Source organism: Hyperolius riggenbachi, chromosome 7 (assembly GCF_040937935.1).
Source record: "Hyperolius riggenbachi isolate aHypRig1 chromosome 7, aHypRig1.pri, whole genome shotgun sequence".
NCBI lineage: Eukaryota > Metazoa > Chordata > Amphibia > Anura > Hyperoliidae > Hyperolius > Hyperolius riggenbachi.
Window position 1 is genome coordinate 312519868 of NC_090652.1, and position 17129 is coordinate 312536996.

The 17129-nt window shown below is 49.4% G+C and overlaps 1 protein-coding gene across 5 annotated transcripts in view; it reads left to right on the top strand.

Moving 5' to 3' along the window:
• EPB41L5 (erythrocyte membrane protein band 4.1 like 5) overlaps positions 1-15576 on the top strand; it is a 151043-nt gene extending 135467 nt beyond the window's left edge. For all 5 annotated transcript variants that reach the window (XM_068246145.1, XM_068246141.1, XM_068246142.1 and 2 more), the window contains exons 23-26: positions 4518-4613; positions 4699-4740; positions 7856-8010; positions 10186-15576. In XM_068246145.1, coding sequence (XP_068102246.1) covers positions 4518-4613; positions 4699-4740; positions 7856-8010; positions 10186-10243 — 351 coding nt within the window. In that variant the 3' untranslated portion in view covers positions 10244-15576. The remainder of the gene's footprint in view (positions 1-4517; positions 4614-4698; positions 4741-7855; positions 8011-10185) is intronic.
• The last annotated feature ends 1553 nt before the right edge of the window (positions 15577-17129 follow it).

A 17129-nucleotide genomic window follows, 5' to 3' on the forward strand; every position in this document is an offset into this window, starting at 1 on the left:
AGAGATAGAGATAGAGATAGAGATAGAGATAGAGATAGAGATAGAGATAGAGATAGAGATAGAGATAGAGATAGAGATAGAGATAGAGATAGAGATAGAGAGATAGAGAGATAGATAGAGATAGAGATAGAGATAGAGATAGAGATAGAGATAGAGATAGAGATAGAGATAGAGATAGAGATAGAGATAGAGATAGAGATAGAGATAGAGATAGAGATAGAGATAGAGATAGAGATAGAGATAGAGATAGAGATAGAGATAGAGATATATATATAGATATGTATATGTGTGTGTCTCACCCAGGCTTTTAAGGCTGTATTGCGGGTGACAGGAGCCCCCCAGGGAGGGACTGAGCGGCCTCGAAGGGGCTTATGGAAGCCCCAGGTAAGTATGGAATCTGAGATGGCTTTCATCTAAGGTACACTTTAAAGAGGAGCTGTCAGCCATACTATCTAAAAAAAACAAAAACAAAAAAAAACCAAAAAAAACCCCACATATATAAATAGATAAATACTTGCTCTATGTACGTAACACATGTATTGCACTGTCCACATTTTGATTTCAGTTGATTTTATATAGTAAATAAAGAGAATTCAGTTTCAGGCATTTGCCATCTTAATTCCCTCTGACTGAAGCCAACACTGATGTCATTTCCTCCCTTACTCTGGGAGGTGGGCAGCCAATGGAAACAGACAGTCTTCAGACGCTCCCACCCAGCTCTACAATAGAAAGTGCATTGTCATTGTGTAGCCTAAGCATGAGAAATATTGGCCAATCAGAAAGGAACAGAGGTGTGGGTGGGGAAATCAGGAGGGAAAGAGGCTTCAGCCAATCAGGCTGCATTAGTAAAAGGGAACCTAAACTGAGAAGCATATGGATTTTTCCTTTTAAAATAATACCAGTTGCCTGACTTTCCTGCTGACCCTGTGTCTCTATACTTTTAGCCACAGCCCCTAAACAAGCATGCAGCAGATCATGTGCTCTGACTGAAGTCAGACTGGATTAGCTGCATGCTTGTTTCAGGTGTGTGATTCAGCCACTACTGCAGCCAAAGAGATCAGTAGGACTGCCAGGCAACTGGTATTGTTTAACAGGAAATCTCTACATTTCTCTCAGTTAAGGTTACCTTTAAGTCTGAGGGGATACTAAAGAAGCAAAACAAAAAAGAAAACCCAGCATGCCCTGCAACTTCCTTTGTGCGGAAGATGTACTTGTAATCCTCACAAGTTTGCCTCAGGCTGCAAAAAGTCTAGAACCCTGATTAAGGGCCACGGAAACTGGGGAAAGATGTTTTATGGAGAAGAAAAATAAGATTGATTTTTAACTTTTTTGGATTGCCTGGTTAGCATCCTTATTACTTGTTTACCAGATAAAAATAAAGAATTGATTTTTGATTTTATGCCCGACAGTTACACTTTAAGCTGCCTAAAATCGGCACAGAATTTGAATGCAAGTGGAAATTCACCACACTGATCATTCCTACTTACAGACGACTGGAGTTACATTCCAGACATATAAACAGGGTTGTCTCCATGTACAAAGTATACAGTGTTGTTTGTTTATTGCATTGTTTTGTCAGTGAGCACCTGATAAAGAGGCAGAAGCCGCTACATTGCGTACAGAGTGGGCGGGGCTGAAACTAAAGTTTGTTTGCTCATGTGACATACAATAATGAACATTTATCATTTGGTACTTCATAACAAGTTTAGTATAAAGGTAGCCATACACTGGTCGATTCGCCATCAGATTCGACCAACTGGCAGATCCCTATCTGATCGAATCTGATCAGAGAGGGATCGTATGGCTACCTTTACTGCAAACAGATTGTGAACCGATTTCAGCCTGAAACCGATCACAGTCTGTTGTGGTGCTGCCGCCGCTCACCCCCCCCCCCCGCCCGCCCGCCCGCATACATTACCTGCTCCGCCGGCGGGACTCCAGTCCTCAGGCCACCGCTGCTCCGTCTCCGCTCTGGTCTCCGGCCCCGGCATGCTTTACTTCTTCCTGCCCGGCAGGAAGTTTAAACAGTAGAGCGCCCTCTACTGTTTTAACTTCCTGTCGGGCAGGAGGAACTGAAGCATGGCGGAGACCAGAGCGGAGAAGAAGCAGCGGTGACCGGGCGTAGACGTGCCGGCGCAGCAGGTAATGTATGCGGCTCTATTGCGTCGGTCGTCGGGTACTTGAATGCCGCTAGCAACGCGCTCCCTACCCGCGGGCGATCAACGCTAATTTTCCGCACGGAGCGATCGACGGGATTGGACGAAAAGCATCGAAATTCGGCGTGTAGCGCGAACGATTGGCAGCAGATTCGATCCCAGTGGTCGAAACGGCGTGAATCGGGCCAGTGTATGGCCACCTTAACACAATGGTAGTTTTTCAATAATCAGAGGGGATTTATAAAAGGCGGTTAAATCTCTAAAGCTTTATTTAAAACTGATGGCGAGCATTGTGTTTTCAAGGGTTAGTAAGATAGATGATGCTCCCCTGATACCTGACCGGTCTCGTTCTGTTCAGTGATCCCATCCTCTGGTACCCGACCGGTCTCGTTCTCTTCAGTGATCCCATCCCCGATACCCGACCGGTCTCGTTCTATTCAGTTATCCCATCCCCTGATACCCGACCGGTTTCATTCTGTTCAGTGATCCCATCCCCTGATACCTGACCGGTCTCGTTCTGTTCAGTGATCCCATCCCCTGATACCTGACCGGTCTCGTTCTGTTCAGTGATCCCATCCCCTGATACCCGACGGGTCTCGTTCTGTTCAGTGATCCCATCCCCTGATACCTGACCGGTCTCGTTCTGTTCAGTGATCCCATCCCCTGATACCTGACCGGTCTCGTTCTGTTCAATGATCCCATCCCCTGATATCCGACCGGTTTCATTCTGTTCAGTGATCCCATCCCCTGATACCTGACCGGTCTTGTCCGGTACAGTGATCTCATCCCCTGATACCTGACCGGTCTCGTTCTGTTCAGTGATCCCATCCCCTGATACCTGACCGGTCTCGTTCTGTTCAGTGATCCCATCCCCTGATACCTGACCGGTCTTGTCCGGTACAGTGATCTCATTCCCGGTACCTGACCGGTCTCGTTCTGTTCAGTGATCCCATCCCCTGATACTTGACCGGTCTCGTTCTGTTCAGTGATCCCATCCCCTGATACCCGACCGGTCTCGTTCTGTTCAGTGATCCCATCCCCTGATACCTGACCGGTCTCGTTCTGTTCAGTGATCCCATCCCCTGATACCCGACCGGTCTCGTTCTGTTCAGTGATCCCATCCCCTGATACCTGACCGGTCTTGTCCGGTACAGTGATCTCATTCCCGGTACCTGACCGGTCTCGTTCTGTTCAGTGATCCCATCTCCTGATACTTGACCGGTCTCGTTCTGTTCAGTGATCCCATCCCCCTGATACCCGACCGGTCTTGTTCTGTTCAGTGATCCCATCCCCTGATACCCGACCGGTCTCGTTCTGTTCAGTGATCCCATCCCCTGATACCCGATCGGTCTCGTTCTGTTCAGTGATCCCATCCCCTGATACCCGACCGGTCTCGTTCTGTTCAGTGATCCCATCCCCTGATACCCGACCGGTCTCGTTCTGTTCAGTGATCCCATCCCCTGATACCCGACCGGTCTCGTTCTGTTCAGTGATCCCATCCCCTGATACCCGACCGGTCTCGTTCTGTTCAGTGATCCCATCCCCTGATACCCGACCGGTCTCGTTCTGTTCAGTGATCCCATCCCCTGATACCCGACCGGTCTCGTTCTGTTCAGTGATCCCATCCCCTGATACCCGACCGGTCTCGTTCTGTTAAGTGATCCCATCCCCTGATACCCGACCGGTCTCGTTCTGTTCAGTGATCCCATCCCCTGATACCTGACCGGTCTCGTTCTGTTCAGTGATCCCATCCCCTGATACCTGACCGGTCTCGTTCTGTTCAGTGATCCCATCCCCTGATACCCGACCGGTTTCGTTCTGTTCAGTGATCCCATCCCCTGATACCTGACCGGTCTCGTTGTGTTCAGTGATCCCATCCCCTGATACCTGACCGGTCTCGTTCTGTTCAGTGATCCCATCCCCTGATACCCGACCGGTCTCGTTCTGTTCAGTGATCCCATCCCCTGATACCCGACCGGTCTCGTTCTGTTCAGTGATCCCATCCCCTGATACCCGACCGGTCTCGTTCTGTTCAGTGATCCCATGTGATCCCATCCCCTGATACCCGACCGGTCTCGTTCTGTTCAGTGATCCCATCCCCTGATACCCGACCGGTCTCGTTCTGTTCAGTGATCCCATCCCCTGATACCCGACCGGTCTTGTTCTGTTCAGTGATCCCATCCCCTGATACCTGACCGGTCTCGTTCTGTTCAGTGATCCCATCATCTGGTACCCATCCGGTCTCGTTCTGTTAAGGGATCCCTTAGAGTCTCTTTCCGGTTAGCGGGTATTAACACCTTAACACCTTTTAAATCTGCATTTTTAAAAAAAAAATTATTTCTTTTTTTTCCTTCACTGCAGAGCGCTACTGAAGACCTGGATAGCCTGCTGGCGTCGCTCACAGAGAATCTCATCGACCTCACAGACAGCCTGTCGGCCCCGTCCCTCGTGCCCACGGTAATGCTATCGCCAGGTTTTAATCTCATTGACTGATGTGTAAAAGTTTCTCCAGAGATGATCTGACGTGTTCTTTGCCCCGTAGGTGCCCCCCTACACCAGCCTCGTCCCCCGCTGGATCCTACCGGTAAGTGCAGGCTCGGGAACCAGAGGCAACCGGCGCTCCTAACCCCGCTGTGAGAGCCGCTGTGTTTATTATCAGGGCAGCAGAGAGCTGGCAGGAATTCTGGAGGTTACTGTGTCCAAACACAGATTGACAATGAAGTCCTTGTTTGGCTTGTCGGCTGGCATTTGGCCTGGAAGAAATGGGATGAATCACCTGCTGCCTCTTCCAGAACCTGCATTCTCTAGCAGGAAGATGGTCGCACTGTATAAATCATAAATACAGCCAGGGAAAGAAGTATTTGATCCCTGGTGAATTTTTCTTGTTTGCCCTCGGACTAAGAAATGACCGGTCTATAATTGTCATGGGAGGTTTATTGTAGCTGTGTGAGAGACAGAATAACAACAAAATAATCGCCTAAAACCCAAGTCAGAGCTTGATGTGCATTGTAATGAGTGAAATAAACCCTTGCTGGCAGCCTGGCACAAAGGTCAGACGTTTCTTGTAGTTGGCCGCCAGGTTTTCACACATCTCAGCAGGGATTTAGGCCACTCCTCTTTGCAGATCCTCTCCAGTTCAGTAAGGTTTCCAGGCTGATGTTTAGCAACTCGAACCTTCAGCTCCCTCAACAGATTTTCTATTAGATTAAGGTCTGGAGACCGTAAGAAGTGCATGAAGGTCTTGGAGTGGCCTAGCCAGAGACATTCCTTTGTTGCCTTGGTTGTACATTTTGGGTGATTGTCGTACTGGAAGACCCATTCATGTCCCATTTTTTAAATGCCCTAGCTGAGGTAAAATGGTGTTCACCCAAGATTTTATGGTACATGGGCCCCGTTCATTGACTCTTTGATGCAGTGAAGATGTCCCCTTTGCAGAAAAACACCCAGAAAGCATAATGTGTCCACCTCTATGGTTTACGGCGGGAATGGTGTAATTGGGGTGTCATAAGCAGCATTCCTCCTCCTCCAAACATGGTGAGTTGACTTGATGCTAAAGGTGGCCATACACTGGTCGATTTGCCATTAGATCGACCAACTGGCAGATCCCTATCTGATCGAATCTGATCAGAGAGGGATCGTATGGCTGCCTTTACTGCAAACAGATTGTGAATCGATTTCAGCCTGACACCGATCACAATCTGTTGAGCTGCCTGACACTGCCTGACACCGATCACAATCCCCCCTGCATACATTACCTGATGCTGGCTCCCGGGCATCTTCTCCGCGCTGCACCGCATCCCAGCATCCCGCACCGCATCCCAGCGTACACTGTGTCACTCCGTGACCAGGAAGTTGAAATAGAGCGCCCTCTATTTGAACTTCCTGGTCACTGGAGTGACACAGGAAGTTAATGTACGCTGGGATGAAGCAGGAACAGAGCGGTGCAGTGCGGAGAAGATGCCCGGGTCAGATAATGTATACCTGTATCGGATCGGCCGCCACTAGCGACGCGCTCCCTACCCGCGGGCGATCGACGGTAATTTCCTGCACTGCGCGATCGACGGACCGATCCGATTTCGGGAGGAAATCGGATCGGCGGGTACGTTTATCCCGAACGATTGGCAGCAGATTCAATCCCAGTGATCGAATCTGCAGTCAAAACGGCGGCAAATCGGGCCAGTTTATGGCCAGCTTTAGAGCTCAATTTTGGCCTGATCTGACCACAACACTTTCCCAAGTTCTCTGGGTCATTCACATGTGCATTGGCAAACTGATCTGTCTTCAGCAGAGGGACCTTGCAGGCTCTGTAAGATTTGAGTCCTTCACGGCGTAATATAACATTTGGGGGTACATTGACTGAGGCGTCGACATGAGGCCAATTCCAGAAAAATGTCATGCTGAAATCTGTCAGGAATTGGCCTGTGGTGTATTGACAGCCAACAGATCTCTCTGATCAGATTCGATGAGGGAGAGATCTGTCTTTTTGTCCATACATCGCTAGATCTATGGGCATTTTTACATGTCCAATAAACCGACCATCACAATTATTGACTAGTCATTTCTTGGTCTGAGGTCAAACAAGCAAAATCATCAGGGGATCAGTTACTTCTTTCCCTCACTGTAATAATAGTTTGTGTCTCCGCCCCTCACACAATGGTGAGATCTCCCTGCAGTAGTTTCTCTTGTCCCCTCCCACAATGGTGAGATCTCCCTGCAGTAGTTTGTGTCTCCTCCCCTCTCACAATGGTGAGATCTCCCTGCAGTAGTTTGTGTCTCCGTCTCTCCCACAATGGTGACATCTCCCTGCAGTAGTTTGTGTCTCCTCCCCTCCCACAATGATGAGATCTCCCTGCAGTAGTGTGTGTCTCCTCCCCTCCCACAATGGTGAGATCTCCCTGCAATAGTTTGTGTCTCAGTCTCTCCCACAATGGTGACATCTCCCTGCAGTAGTTTGTGTCTCCTCCCCTCCCACAATGATGAGATCTCCCTGCAGTAGTTTGTCTCCTCCCCTCCCACAATGGTGAGATCTCCCTGCAGTAGTGTGTCTCCGCCCCTCCCACAATGGTGAGATCTCCCTGCAGTAGGTTGTCTCCTCCCCTCCCACATTGGTGACATCTCTGTGCAATAGTTTGTGTCTACGTCCCTCCCACAATGGGGAGTTCTCCCTGCAGTAGTGTGTGTCTCCGCCCCTCCCACATTAGTGACATCTCCCTGCAGTAGTGTGTGTGTCTCTGCTCCTTCCACAATGGTAAGATCTCCCTGCAGTAGTTTGTCTCCTCCCACAATGGGGAGATCTCCCTGCAGTAGTGTATGTCTCCTCCCCTCCCACAATGGTGAGATCTCCCTGCAGTAGGTTGTGTCTTCTCCCCTCCCACAATGGTGAGATCTCCCTGCAGTAGTGTGTGTCTCCTCCTCTCCCACAATGGTGAGATCTCCCTGCAGTAGTGTGTGTCTCCGCCCCTCCCACAATGATGACATCTCCCTGAAGTAGTGTGTGTCTCTGCTCCTCCCACAATGGTGAGATCTCCCTGCAGTAGTTGTTTTGTCCACCCTCTCTCACAATGGTGGAAGTGCATGAGTGGTGTGTAATATTGCTGGGTGTATTAGGAGGGGTATGGGGGGGGGGTCTTAGGACCTCCTCTGTGAATTGGAATGATAGATTTGCATCTGTAACCCCTCCCTTCTCTCTCGCCCCACAGACTGCACCCGTATCTAACGGACATCTCGCTGGAGAAGGCGTGCTTCCCGCTAAAGTCCTGAATAACGCGATAGACCCGCTTCCTGCTGTAACCGAGCCTCTGCATGCAGCGCCTTCCCCCGGGACCCCGGCGCAGGCCGAGACCACCACAACCAGGTCTGCTTACAGGGGAGAGGAGTGTTTCTTTGTGTTACTTTGTGTTAACCACTTAAAGGGAAGGTTCAAGGACTAACTAAAAAAAATAAAAATCCATTTCCACTTACCTGGGGCTTCCTCCAGCCCGTGGCAGGCAGGAGGTGCCCTCTGCGCCGCTCCGCAGGCTCCCGGTGGCCGACCCGACCTGGCCAGGTCGGGCTTCTTCTGCGCTCCATGGTGCGTTTCACGCCGGCGCGCTGATGTCATCGGACGTCCTCCGGGCTGTACTGCGCAGGCTCAGTAGTTCTGAGCCTGCGCAGTACAGCCCGGAGGACGTCCGATGACGTCATCGCGCCGGCGTGAAACGCACCATGGAGCGCAGAAGAAGCCCGACCTGGCCAGGTCGGGTCGGCCACCGGAGACCACCGGGAGCCTGCGGAGCGGCGCCGAGGGCACCTCCTGCCTGCCACGGGCTGGAGGAAGCCCCAGGTAAGTGGAAATGGATTTTTATTTGTTTTAGTTAGTCCCTGAACCTTCCCTTTAAGGAGCAGCAATCTCTGCCCCCTTAAGGAAACGCTGGTACCAGAAATGTCAGAATACCGACGAATCGCCGCACATACCCGCCGCAACTGCTGTCCACGCTGAACCTCAGGCCACCCACTCTGCCCTCTGACGGCAGAGTTCCTGTGAGCTGGTCAGGAGCCGCTTTCATTGACTCCTGACTGTGTGTTCAATGTAAGCCAATGGGAGGGTTCAATGTAAGCCAATGGGAGTTGCTTACATTGATGGACAGCGTCAGGAGCCAATAAAATCAGCTTCTGACTGGCTCACAGGGCTCTGCTGTAAGAGACGGCAGGAAGATTGAGCTGAGGCGGGGAGAGAGCGGCGCGCGGCGTCAGAGAGCTTAAATCTCCGCCCTGGCAGCCACAACGGCGTCAACACCGGGTGTAGATTTCAACTATTGTCATCCTTAACTGGTTAATTTGTGTTTAAAAGTGGCCTTCGCTGCAGTTTGCAGCCCCTGCACTGGTCACTGATGTGAAAACAAGGGGGGGGCACAGCAGGTCAGCCAATACTATGGGACCGGGAGGAGAGAGAATTCTCCTCACAACACAGCAGACACGCATACCCCACAAACACATCACACAGACACAAAGATATGAGAAGGGGGTTAAACGCTTTTGTGGTAAATGTGCAGGAGGATGCTGAGCTGCAGTGCTGGCAACAAAGAGTTAATCTTCTAGAAGAGAGATGAGGTGGGTGGAGTCAGGTGATCTCGTTGCAGCAAGATGCTACAGGAGGCAAATAGGGTGCTTTTTAATATGTTTATTATAAACTGTGCAGATAAGCAATTCAGTCACACAAAGCCTTTAAGGGCCCTTTTCCACCTGCAATCGCTAGCGTTCACGCTGAACGCTAGCGATTGCTGAATCGCAAAACCGGCGATTCCCCCGACGTTTGCGGCCGCGATTTTGCTATGCTATGCACTGCATAGCAAAATCGCGGCAATTATCGCTCCGCCGCGCGTTCGCGTTCCCGACAAAAGCGAATCGCGGTAGTGTAAATGACCTACCGCGATTCCTATGTTAAAAAGCAAACCGTAGCGATTGTAAAATCGCTAGCGGTTTGCGGTTTTGCGATTCAGCCAGCGCAAACGCGCTGGTGGAAAAGGGCCCTAAGGGACACCTGAAATGAGAGAGAGATATGGAGGCGGCCATATTTATTTCCTGTTAAACAATACCAGTTGCCTGGCAGCCCTGCTGATCTTTGGCTGCAATAGTGTCTGAATCACACACCTGAAACAAGCATGCAGCTAATCTTGTCACACTTCAGTCAGAGCACCTGATCTGCTGCATGCTTGTTCACGGGCTATGGCTAAAAGTATTAGAGGCAGAAGATCAGCAGAACAGCCGGGTAATCTGCAATGTTTAATAGAAATTCAATGTTGGCCTCCAGATCGCTCTCCCTTCAGTTTCCCTTTAATTTATGTATTGGGTGAGGGGAACATATTGCAACCAGTCCAGTCCAGTCCAGGTTTGATGGGCCACTTATGCTGCCCCACAGACTGGGGATCCTTTGAGGACATCTGGGGTTGCTGACTGTAGTAAACTGACCCCCATATTTGCACCTTTTCTGTTATTGTAGTATTTGCGCCCTGAGATTGCTGTGCTGACTTTGTTCTCTGGTTTCCTCTAGTCCGGCGATTCCCGAGGGGCTGCCCAGGACGAGGTGTCTGCTCACCACCGAGCTGTGAATCTGGGTGCGAAACCCCAGCTTTATTACTGTGACAGAATCCAGGCATTGACGTAACCAGCAGAGAGGATGCTGGGAGAAGGTCACCTGACTAATAACCTCATCACTTTATCTTTCTGTTATCGCAAAAACAATACACTGGAATCCTCCTCATCGTGTCCGGCCCTCTACGGTGTCTTCTCTTCCACCTGTTACATTCCACACAGACTCTACCCAGAGACTGGAGACCCTCGCTAACCCAACCGGTCTCGGCAGACTCGGGACTAGAGACCCTCCCTGACCCAACCGGTCTTAGCAGAACCAGGACTGGAGATGCTTGCTGACCCAACCGGTCTCGGCAGAACTGGGATTGGAGATACTTGCTGTCCCGACCGGTTTTGGCAGAACTTATGCTCCATTTGCTACTTGCATCAGTGATGTGTGGAGTTCAGAGAGAAGCTGCTCTTGGAGGTTTTTTTCCATTACTGAGGTGAAGACACGGCTCCCGTGGGATTTGCAGCGCCGTGGATACTCTTCCCAGCAACTGGGAATTCCCTGACTGTTTCGAGACTCGTTTAAACTTCTGGGAATTTTATGTTTTATGGTAGATCTTTATCTGTGTCGTCCTCTTCATGTGAACCCGTCTTGTAGACCCGGCGTGTGTGGAAGCAGCTGTGAAGCCTGAATTGATGAGGCACGGGTGTGGGAGGTGCTATTTTTTTCCCAGAGATTTGATAGGCTGGTTTTTGTGTCCACCTCCTGTGGTTGGGGCTTTGTTTTATGGTGGCATGTTACATTAGAGGAATAGGCAGGTTGGATTTTTACTGGTTGGCTGAAGTCGCTCATTGACCTTGTAAGGTTTGTAAGTGGACAACGCGCAAGTACCTGGGTGGTCCCAAGTCTGCTGTGTAGCAATGCGTCATGTGTGGTGTCCACTGGGTGGCGCCAAGTCTGCTGTGTGGCAATGCATCATGTGCTGTGTCCACTGGGTGGCGCCAAGTCTGCTGTGTGGCAATGCGTCATGTGCTGTGTCCACTGGGTGGTGCCAAGTCTGCTGTGTGGCAATGCGTCATGTGTGGTGTCCACTGGGTGGCGCCAAGTCTGCTGTGTGGCAATGCATCATGTGTGGTGTCCACTGGGTGGCGCCAAGTCTGCTGTGTGGCAATGCGTCATGTGCTGTGTCCACTGGGTGGCGCCAAGTCTGCTGTGTGGCAATGCGTCATGTGCTGTGTCCACTGGGTGGTCCCAAGTCTGCTGTGTGGCAATGCGTCATGTGTGGTGTCCACTGGGTGGCGCCAAGTCTGCTGTGTGGCAATGCGTCATGTGCTGTGTCCACTGGGTGGCGCCAAGTCTGCTGTGTGGCAATGCGTCATGTGCTGTGTCCACTGGGTGGTCCCAAGTCTGCTGTGTGGCAATGCATCATGTGCTGTGTCCACTGGGTGGCGCCAAGTCTGCTGTGTGACAATGTGTCATGTGCTGTGTCCACTGGGTGGCGCCAAGTCTTGCTGTGTGGCAATGCGTCATGTGCTGTGTCCACTGGGTGGCGCCAAGTCTGCTGTGTGGCAATGCATCATGTGCTGTGTCCACTGGGTGGCGCCAAGTCTGCTGTGTGGCAATGCGTCATGTGCTGTGTCCACTGGGTGGCGCCAAGTCTGCTGTGTGGCAATGCGTCATGTGCTGTGTCCACTGGGTGGCGCCAAGTCTGCTGTGTGGCAATGCGTCATGTGCTGTGTCCACTGGGTGGCGCCAAGTCTTGCTGTGTGGCAAGGTGTCATGTGCTGTGTCCACTGGGTGGCGCCAAGTCTGCTGTGTGGCAATGCGTCATGTGCCGTGTCCACTGGGTGGCGCCAAGTCTGCTGTGTGACAATGCGTCATGTGCCGTGTCCACTGGGTGGCGCCAAGTCTGCTGCCTTGCTGGTCTCATTAGTGGTGGCTCTGTTTTATTGTATGTTAAAGGGGAACTGAAGTGAGAGGTATACGGAGGCTGCCATATTTATTTCCTTTTAATCAATACCAGTTGCCTGGCAGCCCTGCTGGTCTATTTCTCTGCAGTAGTATCTGAATAACAGATTTGTCAGATCTGACTTTAAAGTCTGAAACACCTGATCTGCTGCATGCTTGTTCAGGGGCTATGGCTAATAGTATTAGAGGCAGAGGATCAGCAGGGCTGCCAGGCAACTGGTATTGCTTAAAAGGAAATAAACATGGCAGCCTCCATATAACTCTCTCTTCAGCCTCCATATAACTCTCTCTTCAGTTCCCCTTTAAACAAAACAAAAGCACAAATAAATTCACCAGAGCGCTATAGAGATCTTACTACCTCCAGCAGTAGTTAAAGGGAACTTGAAGTGAGAGTGATATAAAGGCCGCCATATTTTATTTCCTTTTAAACAATACCAGTTGCCTGGCAGCCCTGCTGCTCTATTTGGCTGCAGTAGTGTCTGAATAACTCCTGAAACAAGCATGCAGGTAATCCTGTCAGATCTGACAATGTCAGAAACACCTGATCTGCTGCATGCTTGTTCAGGGGCTTTAACTGAAAGTATTATAGGCAGGGGATCAGCAGGATAGCCAGGCAATCTGCATTGTTTAAAAGGAAATTAATATGGCAGCCGCCATATCACTCATTTCAGTTTCGCTTGAAATCATATAGGTCTGGTACTTATGTTGGTGATAAAAATGGGCTGGTCAGTAAGGTGCTAATTTTGAGTTGATGCTAATTTTTGTTAGTTTTATGCGGGTTGAAAGTGAACCAGTCAAATAGTTTTGATTGGTCTGTTCTCAAGTTGCACAGATTTGCCCGATATTGGCTGAAAACTTTGCATCAACTTGAAATGATTTGCATTTCATGGACTTCCCTTATTTGGTGGCTGTGGCTATTGCAGGTTGGTGAGTTTAGCGCTGTATGTCTCCAGCTCCAGCCACAGAATATTCCGCTGCAGAACCTCTTTGTGGAAATATCGGCAGACACTGATCGATATTGGGCAGTGGGGTGTGTCTGGGTCAGAGGATGCAATGTAAATGTATTTTTCAGTTTATATTCTAATAATCCTAACCTTTGCTTTTCTCCTGTTGGATGCAAGCGCTCAAGAGCTGCAGCCCCCGGGATGCACGCTTTAGAGGCCCCCCTGCAGTGTTAGGGAGTCTTGCCCAAGGACACCTTACTGAATAGATACTGACCCTAGCCAGGACTTGAACCCTGGTCTCCCAAGGTAGAGCCCTTAACCAGTACACTATCCAGCCACAGTGTGTATATATGAGGGGGAACCTGTTCTCTGGGACACAGCAGACTTCCTGCCTGTGAGGTGATCACACACTGCCAGCCTGTTTTGCCCCCGAGGTGGAACATGTTCTCCTGAACACAGCGGACTTCCTGCCTGCGGCCACAATGATGCTGCAGATGGCGTTCCAGCACAACAACATGGCCGACAGCGCAGTTTAGCTTGCGTTTATCAGAGAGACTCCACAGACAGCAAGAAACTCTAAAAATTTTCATAAAAAGATCATAAAATCTTTGTGTTGAGCTATTGAAAACTAGCAGCAAGTAAAGAGGCGGAGGTGCTTAGACGATAAGAGGGAGGGGGAGGTGCTTAAGGTGATGAGAAGGAACTGCAAAAGTTAGGTTGGAGGTTAGCAGGCCTGTACGGTTCTGTAAAGGTCTTACGTCAGGTGTGCTTTAATGCGGACCCAAACCAAACTTTTTTTTTTTTTTTTTATTCAAAATATTTAGTTGCACCACTCTGACACATACACAGATAAATAAACACTCCTTCAGGCCTATGAGCATTTCAGTGCATGCTTTTCACCCTTCTCTTTTCATAGCTAGGGTTATACAGGTGGCAGCCATTACCTCTGAGATTAGTAGGAGGTTTTAGATCATGGGTGTGTTTGTCATCAGCTGCCCTCCTTCACCGGGGCGTCGTCTATGTGAAATCTCACACAAGCTGAGATCACTTCCCCTGTGACATCATCAGTAGCAGCCTGTGTTTTGTTTTTTATCTCTTCCACCAGTTTGCCGGAAAAATCCATCAATATTAAAGCAAGGGAGGGATTCCTACAATAAATGTAAAATATTTTATATTGGTCATCATGCAGCTGAAAAAAGGCTGCTATTTATTATTATAATTTAGAAAATAGATTTTATTTCTGAAATCTTGTATTTTTAATTTGGGTCCACTTTAAAGGACAACTGAGGCAAGAGGGATATGGAGGTTGACATATTTTTATGGGTCAGAGCCTCATTTTGAGCAGACTAGCGAATGTTACGTTGTGCGGTTGGAAGCATATTGTTCTCACAGCTGGACATGGCGGATGTGGTAGCGCAGACAGGACCGGTTCTCTCATGAAGCAAGGTGAAACACTTGCATCAGGCCCAGAGATTACAAGGGCGGCATGTTTGTGCTGTGTTTACACTAACAGCATGCAGTCAGAGTAGGAGCAGAAGTGAGAGGGGAGCGAGGGGAAGAGGTCAACATTGGGGAAAAGCAGATTGTTGTGCTGTGTGAGGAGTCTGACAGTGAGTGAGGAGGGGGAGGCAAGAGAGCAGCAGTGTTTCATTTGACTTGCACAGCAGGAGGGAGGTGGCACTGCTGTCCTGACTGAGGAGGAATGGAGGACGGCTGGCTGGCTGAGGGTGAGCAGTTTGTTTGTAACAGACTTGCAGCAAGCCAGTGCGTTACTGTGTTGAGCTGCAGCATGTCATGTCTCAGCTTGTTGCATGTGCTCCCTTGCTGACTGAGAACATTAAAGGGACTCAGAGCACCTCTCACGGGCATGCCTTTAAGATTCCGATGAGTACTGCAAAATACTTAGAAACTCTGAAGTCTCGCAAAAATTAGGTTTTTCTATTAAAAACCTCATTAACATTATAGTCTTACCTAAAACGCCGCATTCCACTCGATCACCCCAAACTCACGGGGTTACGGGCAGACAACTTCCGCATCGAGGCAGCACGGCTCTGCCTCTATGCGCGTCAATCAGCACGTATCTCCGCCTCTCCCCCACCCCTCTCAGTCTACCTTCACTGAGAGGGGCGGGGGAGAGGTGGAGATACGTGCTGATTGACGCGCATAGGGACCAAGACAGTAGTGGATTTTGCCTGCCGTGTACCCCCGTGAGTTTGGGGTGCATCACTGGATGAAGTAGGAAGCGAAAGTGACACACATGGCCATTGCAAGAGGCTCCTCCAGAGGGGTAATAGCACGACTTTGTTGGAGGACATCTGGCTTAAAGGCATTCCCATGAGAGGTGCTCTGAGTCCCTTTAAATGAGGCAGAGTAAACTGTCTGGTGCTGTGTGATCATTCCAAATCTAAGGGGGGGGGTGCATCCTCACACTGTGCGATCATTCCAAATCTAGGGGGGGGGGGGGGGGGGGGGAACATCCTCACAAGTTTGCCTCGGGCAGCAAAGAGTCTAGAACCGACCCTGAGTACAGAGCTGTGTATACTGTGATGGGGGAAAGTTCTCTAACCACTGATAAACCCTTTCTCTGCCAGATGAGCTGGGGCTTTCCACCACACCTGATAATGACAGGATAGTTCGGGGCTTTCTCAAGAAATCTTCAACGATTTCGGATCTACGGGTGGCGCAGCAACAGGGGACACAGAAGTAGCGACTGCACCGGGGCCCCTGGACCAGAAGAATTCCAGACTAGTGCATTCTGTGCTCCTGACTAGTTGTGGAAACTATATTAAAAAATTACTTTTTCCATTTACCTTATATCACTCTAAAATACAAAAAAAGGGGAAGCTGATATTTGTGTCTAGCAGATATTTAGCGACAGTGACTGTGTATACACTGGTAGATTGCTAGCTCTTGCGGGCGGTGTTCCGGAGATTACCGCTTCGTGGGAGAATCGTTTTACACGGATGTGACTGATGTGCGGACGCTGCATTTGCTTCCCAGAATCCCCGGCGATCTCAGGAATTGGCAGATCTCGATCCTGTGTGTGTTGTCCTGAGCTGCGACTGTACAAAACTGCTGAAATATGAAATTCTTTTTACTGGTTTCTACTCTAGAACACGTTTTTATTTTTACTATTTTTTTGATATGTAAAACTTTTACTGTAGATTGTAATTTATTTTATTACGGACGGTTTGTCTTTTTGTCACTCTATCTTTTGGTATATCGTGACCTAACTGTAGCACTAAATGTGTATCGGTAGCCAGCCGGACAAGACTATGGTTTGTACTGAACACACCGATTGTGAATTCCTGTTTTATGATACTTTTTCCTAAATATAACAGAGAAAGTTTTATGAAGTTGGCTGTGAGTTTTCCTGTGTGCAGAGTGGTGGATTTGCTGTATTTTTCAGACTATAAGATGCACCTACTGTGTTTCCCTGAAAATCAGACTCTGTCTTATATTAAGTTTATCTCCAAAAGATGTGCTAGGGCTTATTTTCAGAGGATGTCTTATTTTTGGGGAAACGCTGAACACTGGCAGTTTTCTTATACAAAATGTATATACTGCATGCCATGCTGAAACACAAGCAGCACGCACAGAGCTTGTGGTTTGCAGATATTGGCTCTCACTTAGGCCTAGTGCACACCAGAGCGGTTCGGCAGCGTTTTTCGATCCGCTTGCGGATGTGGAAACGCTTGGGTAATGTATTTCAATGGGCTGGTGCACACCAAAGCGGGAGGCGTTTTGCAGAAACGCATACTCCCGGGCTGCTGCAGACTTTGGATTGCGGAGGAGTTTCTGCCTCCAATGTTAAGTATAGGAAACGCGCAAACCGCTCTGAAAAACGCTAGATCACAGCGGTTTTGCAGGCATTTTTGTTACAGAAGCTGTTCAGTAACAGCTTTACTGTAACAATATATGAAATCTACTACACCAAAACCGCTTCCCAAAACCGCAAAATGCTAGCTGAAACGCTACAGAAAAAGAAGAGTGTTTCAAAAT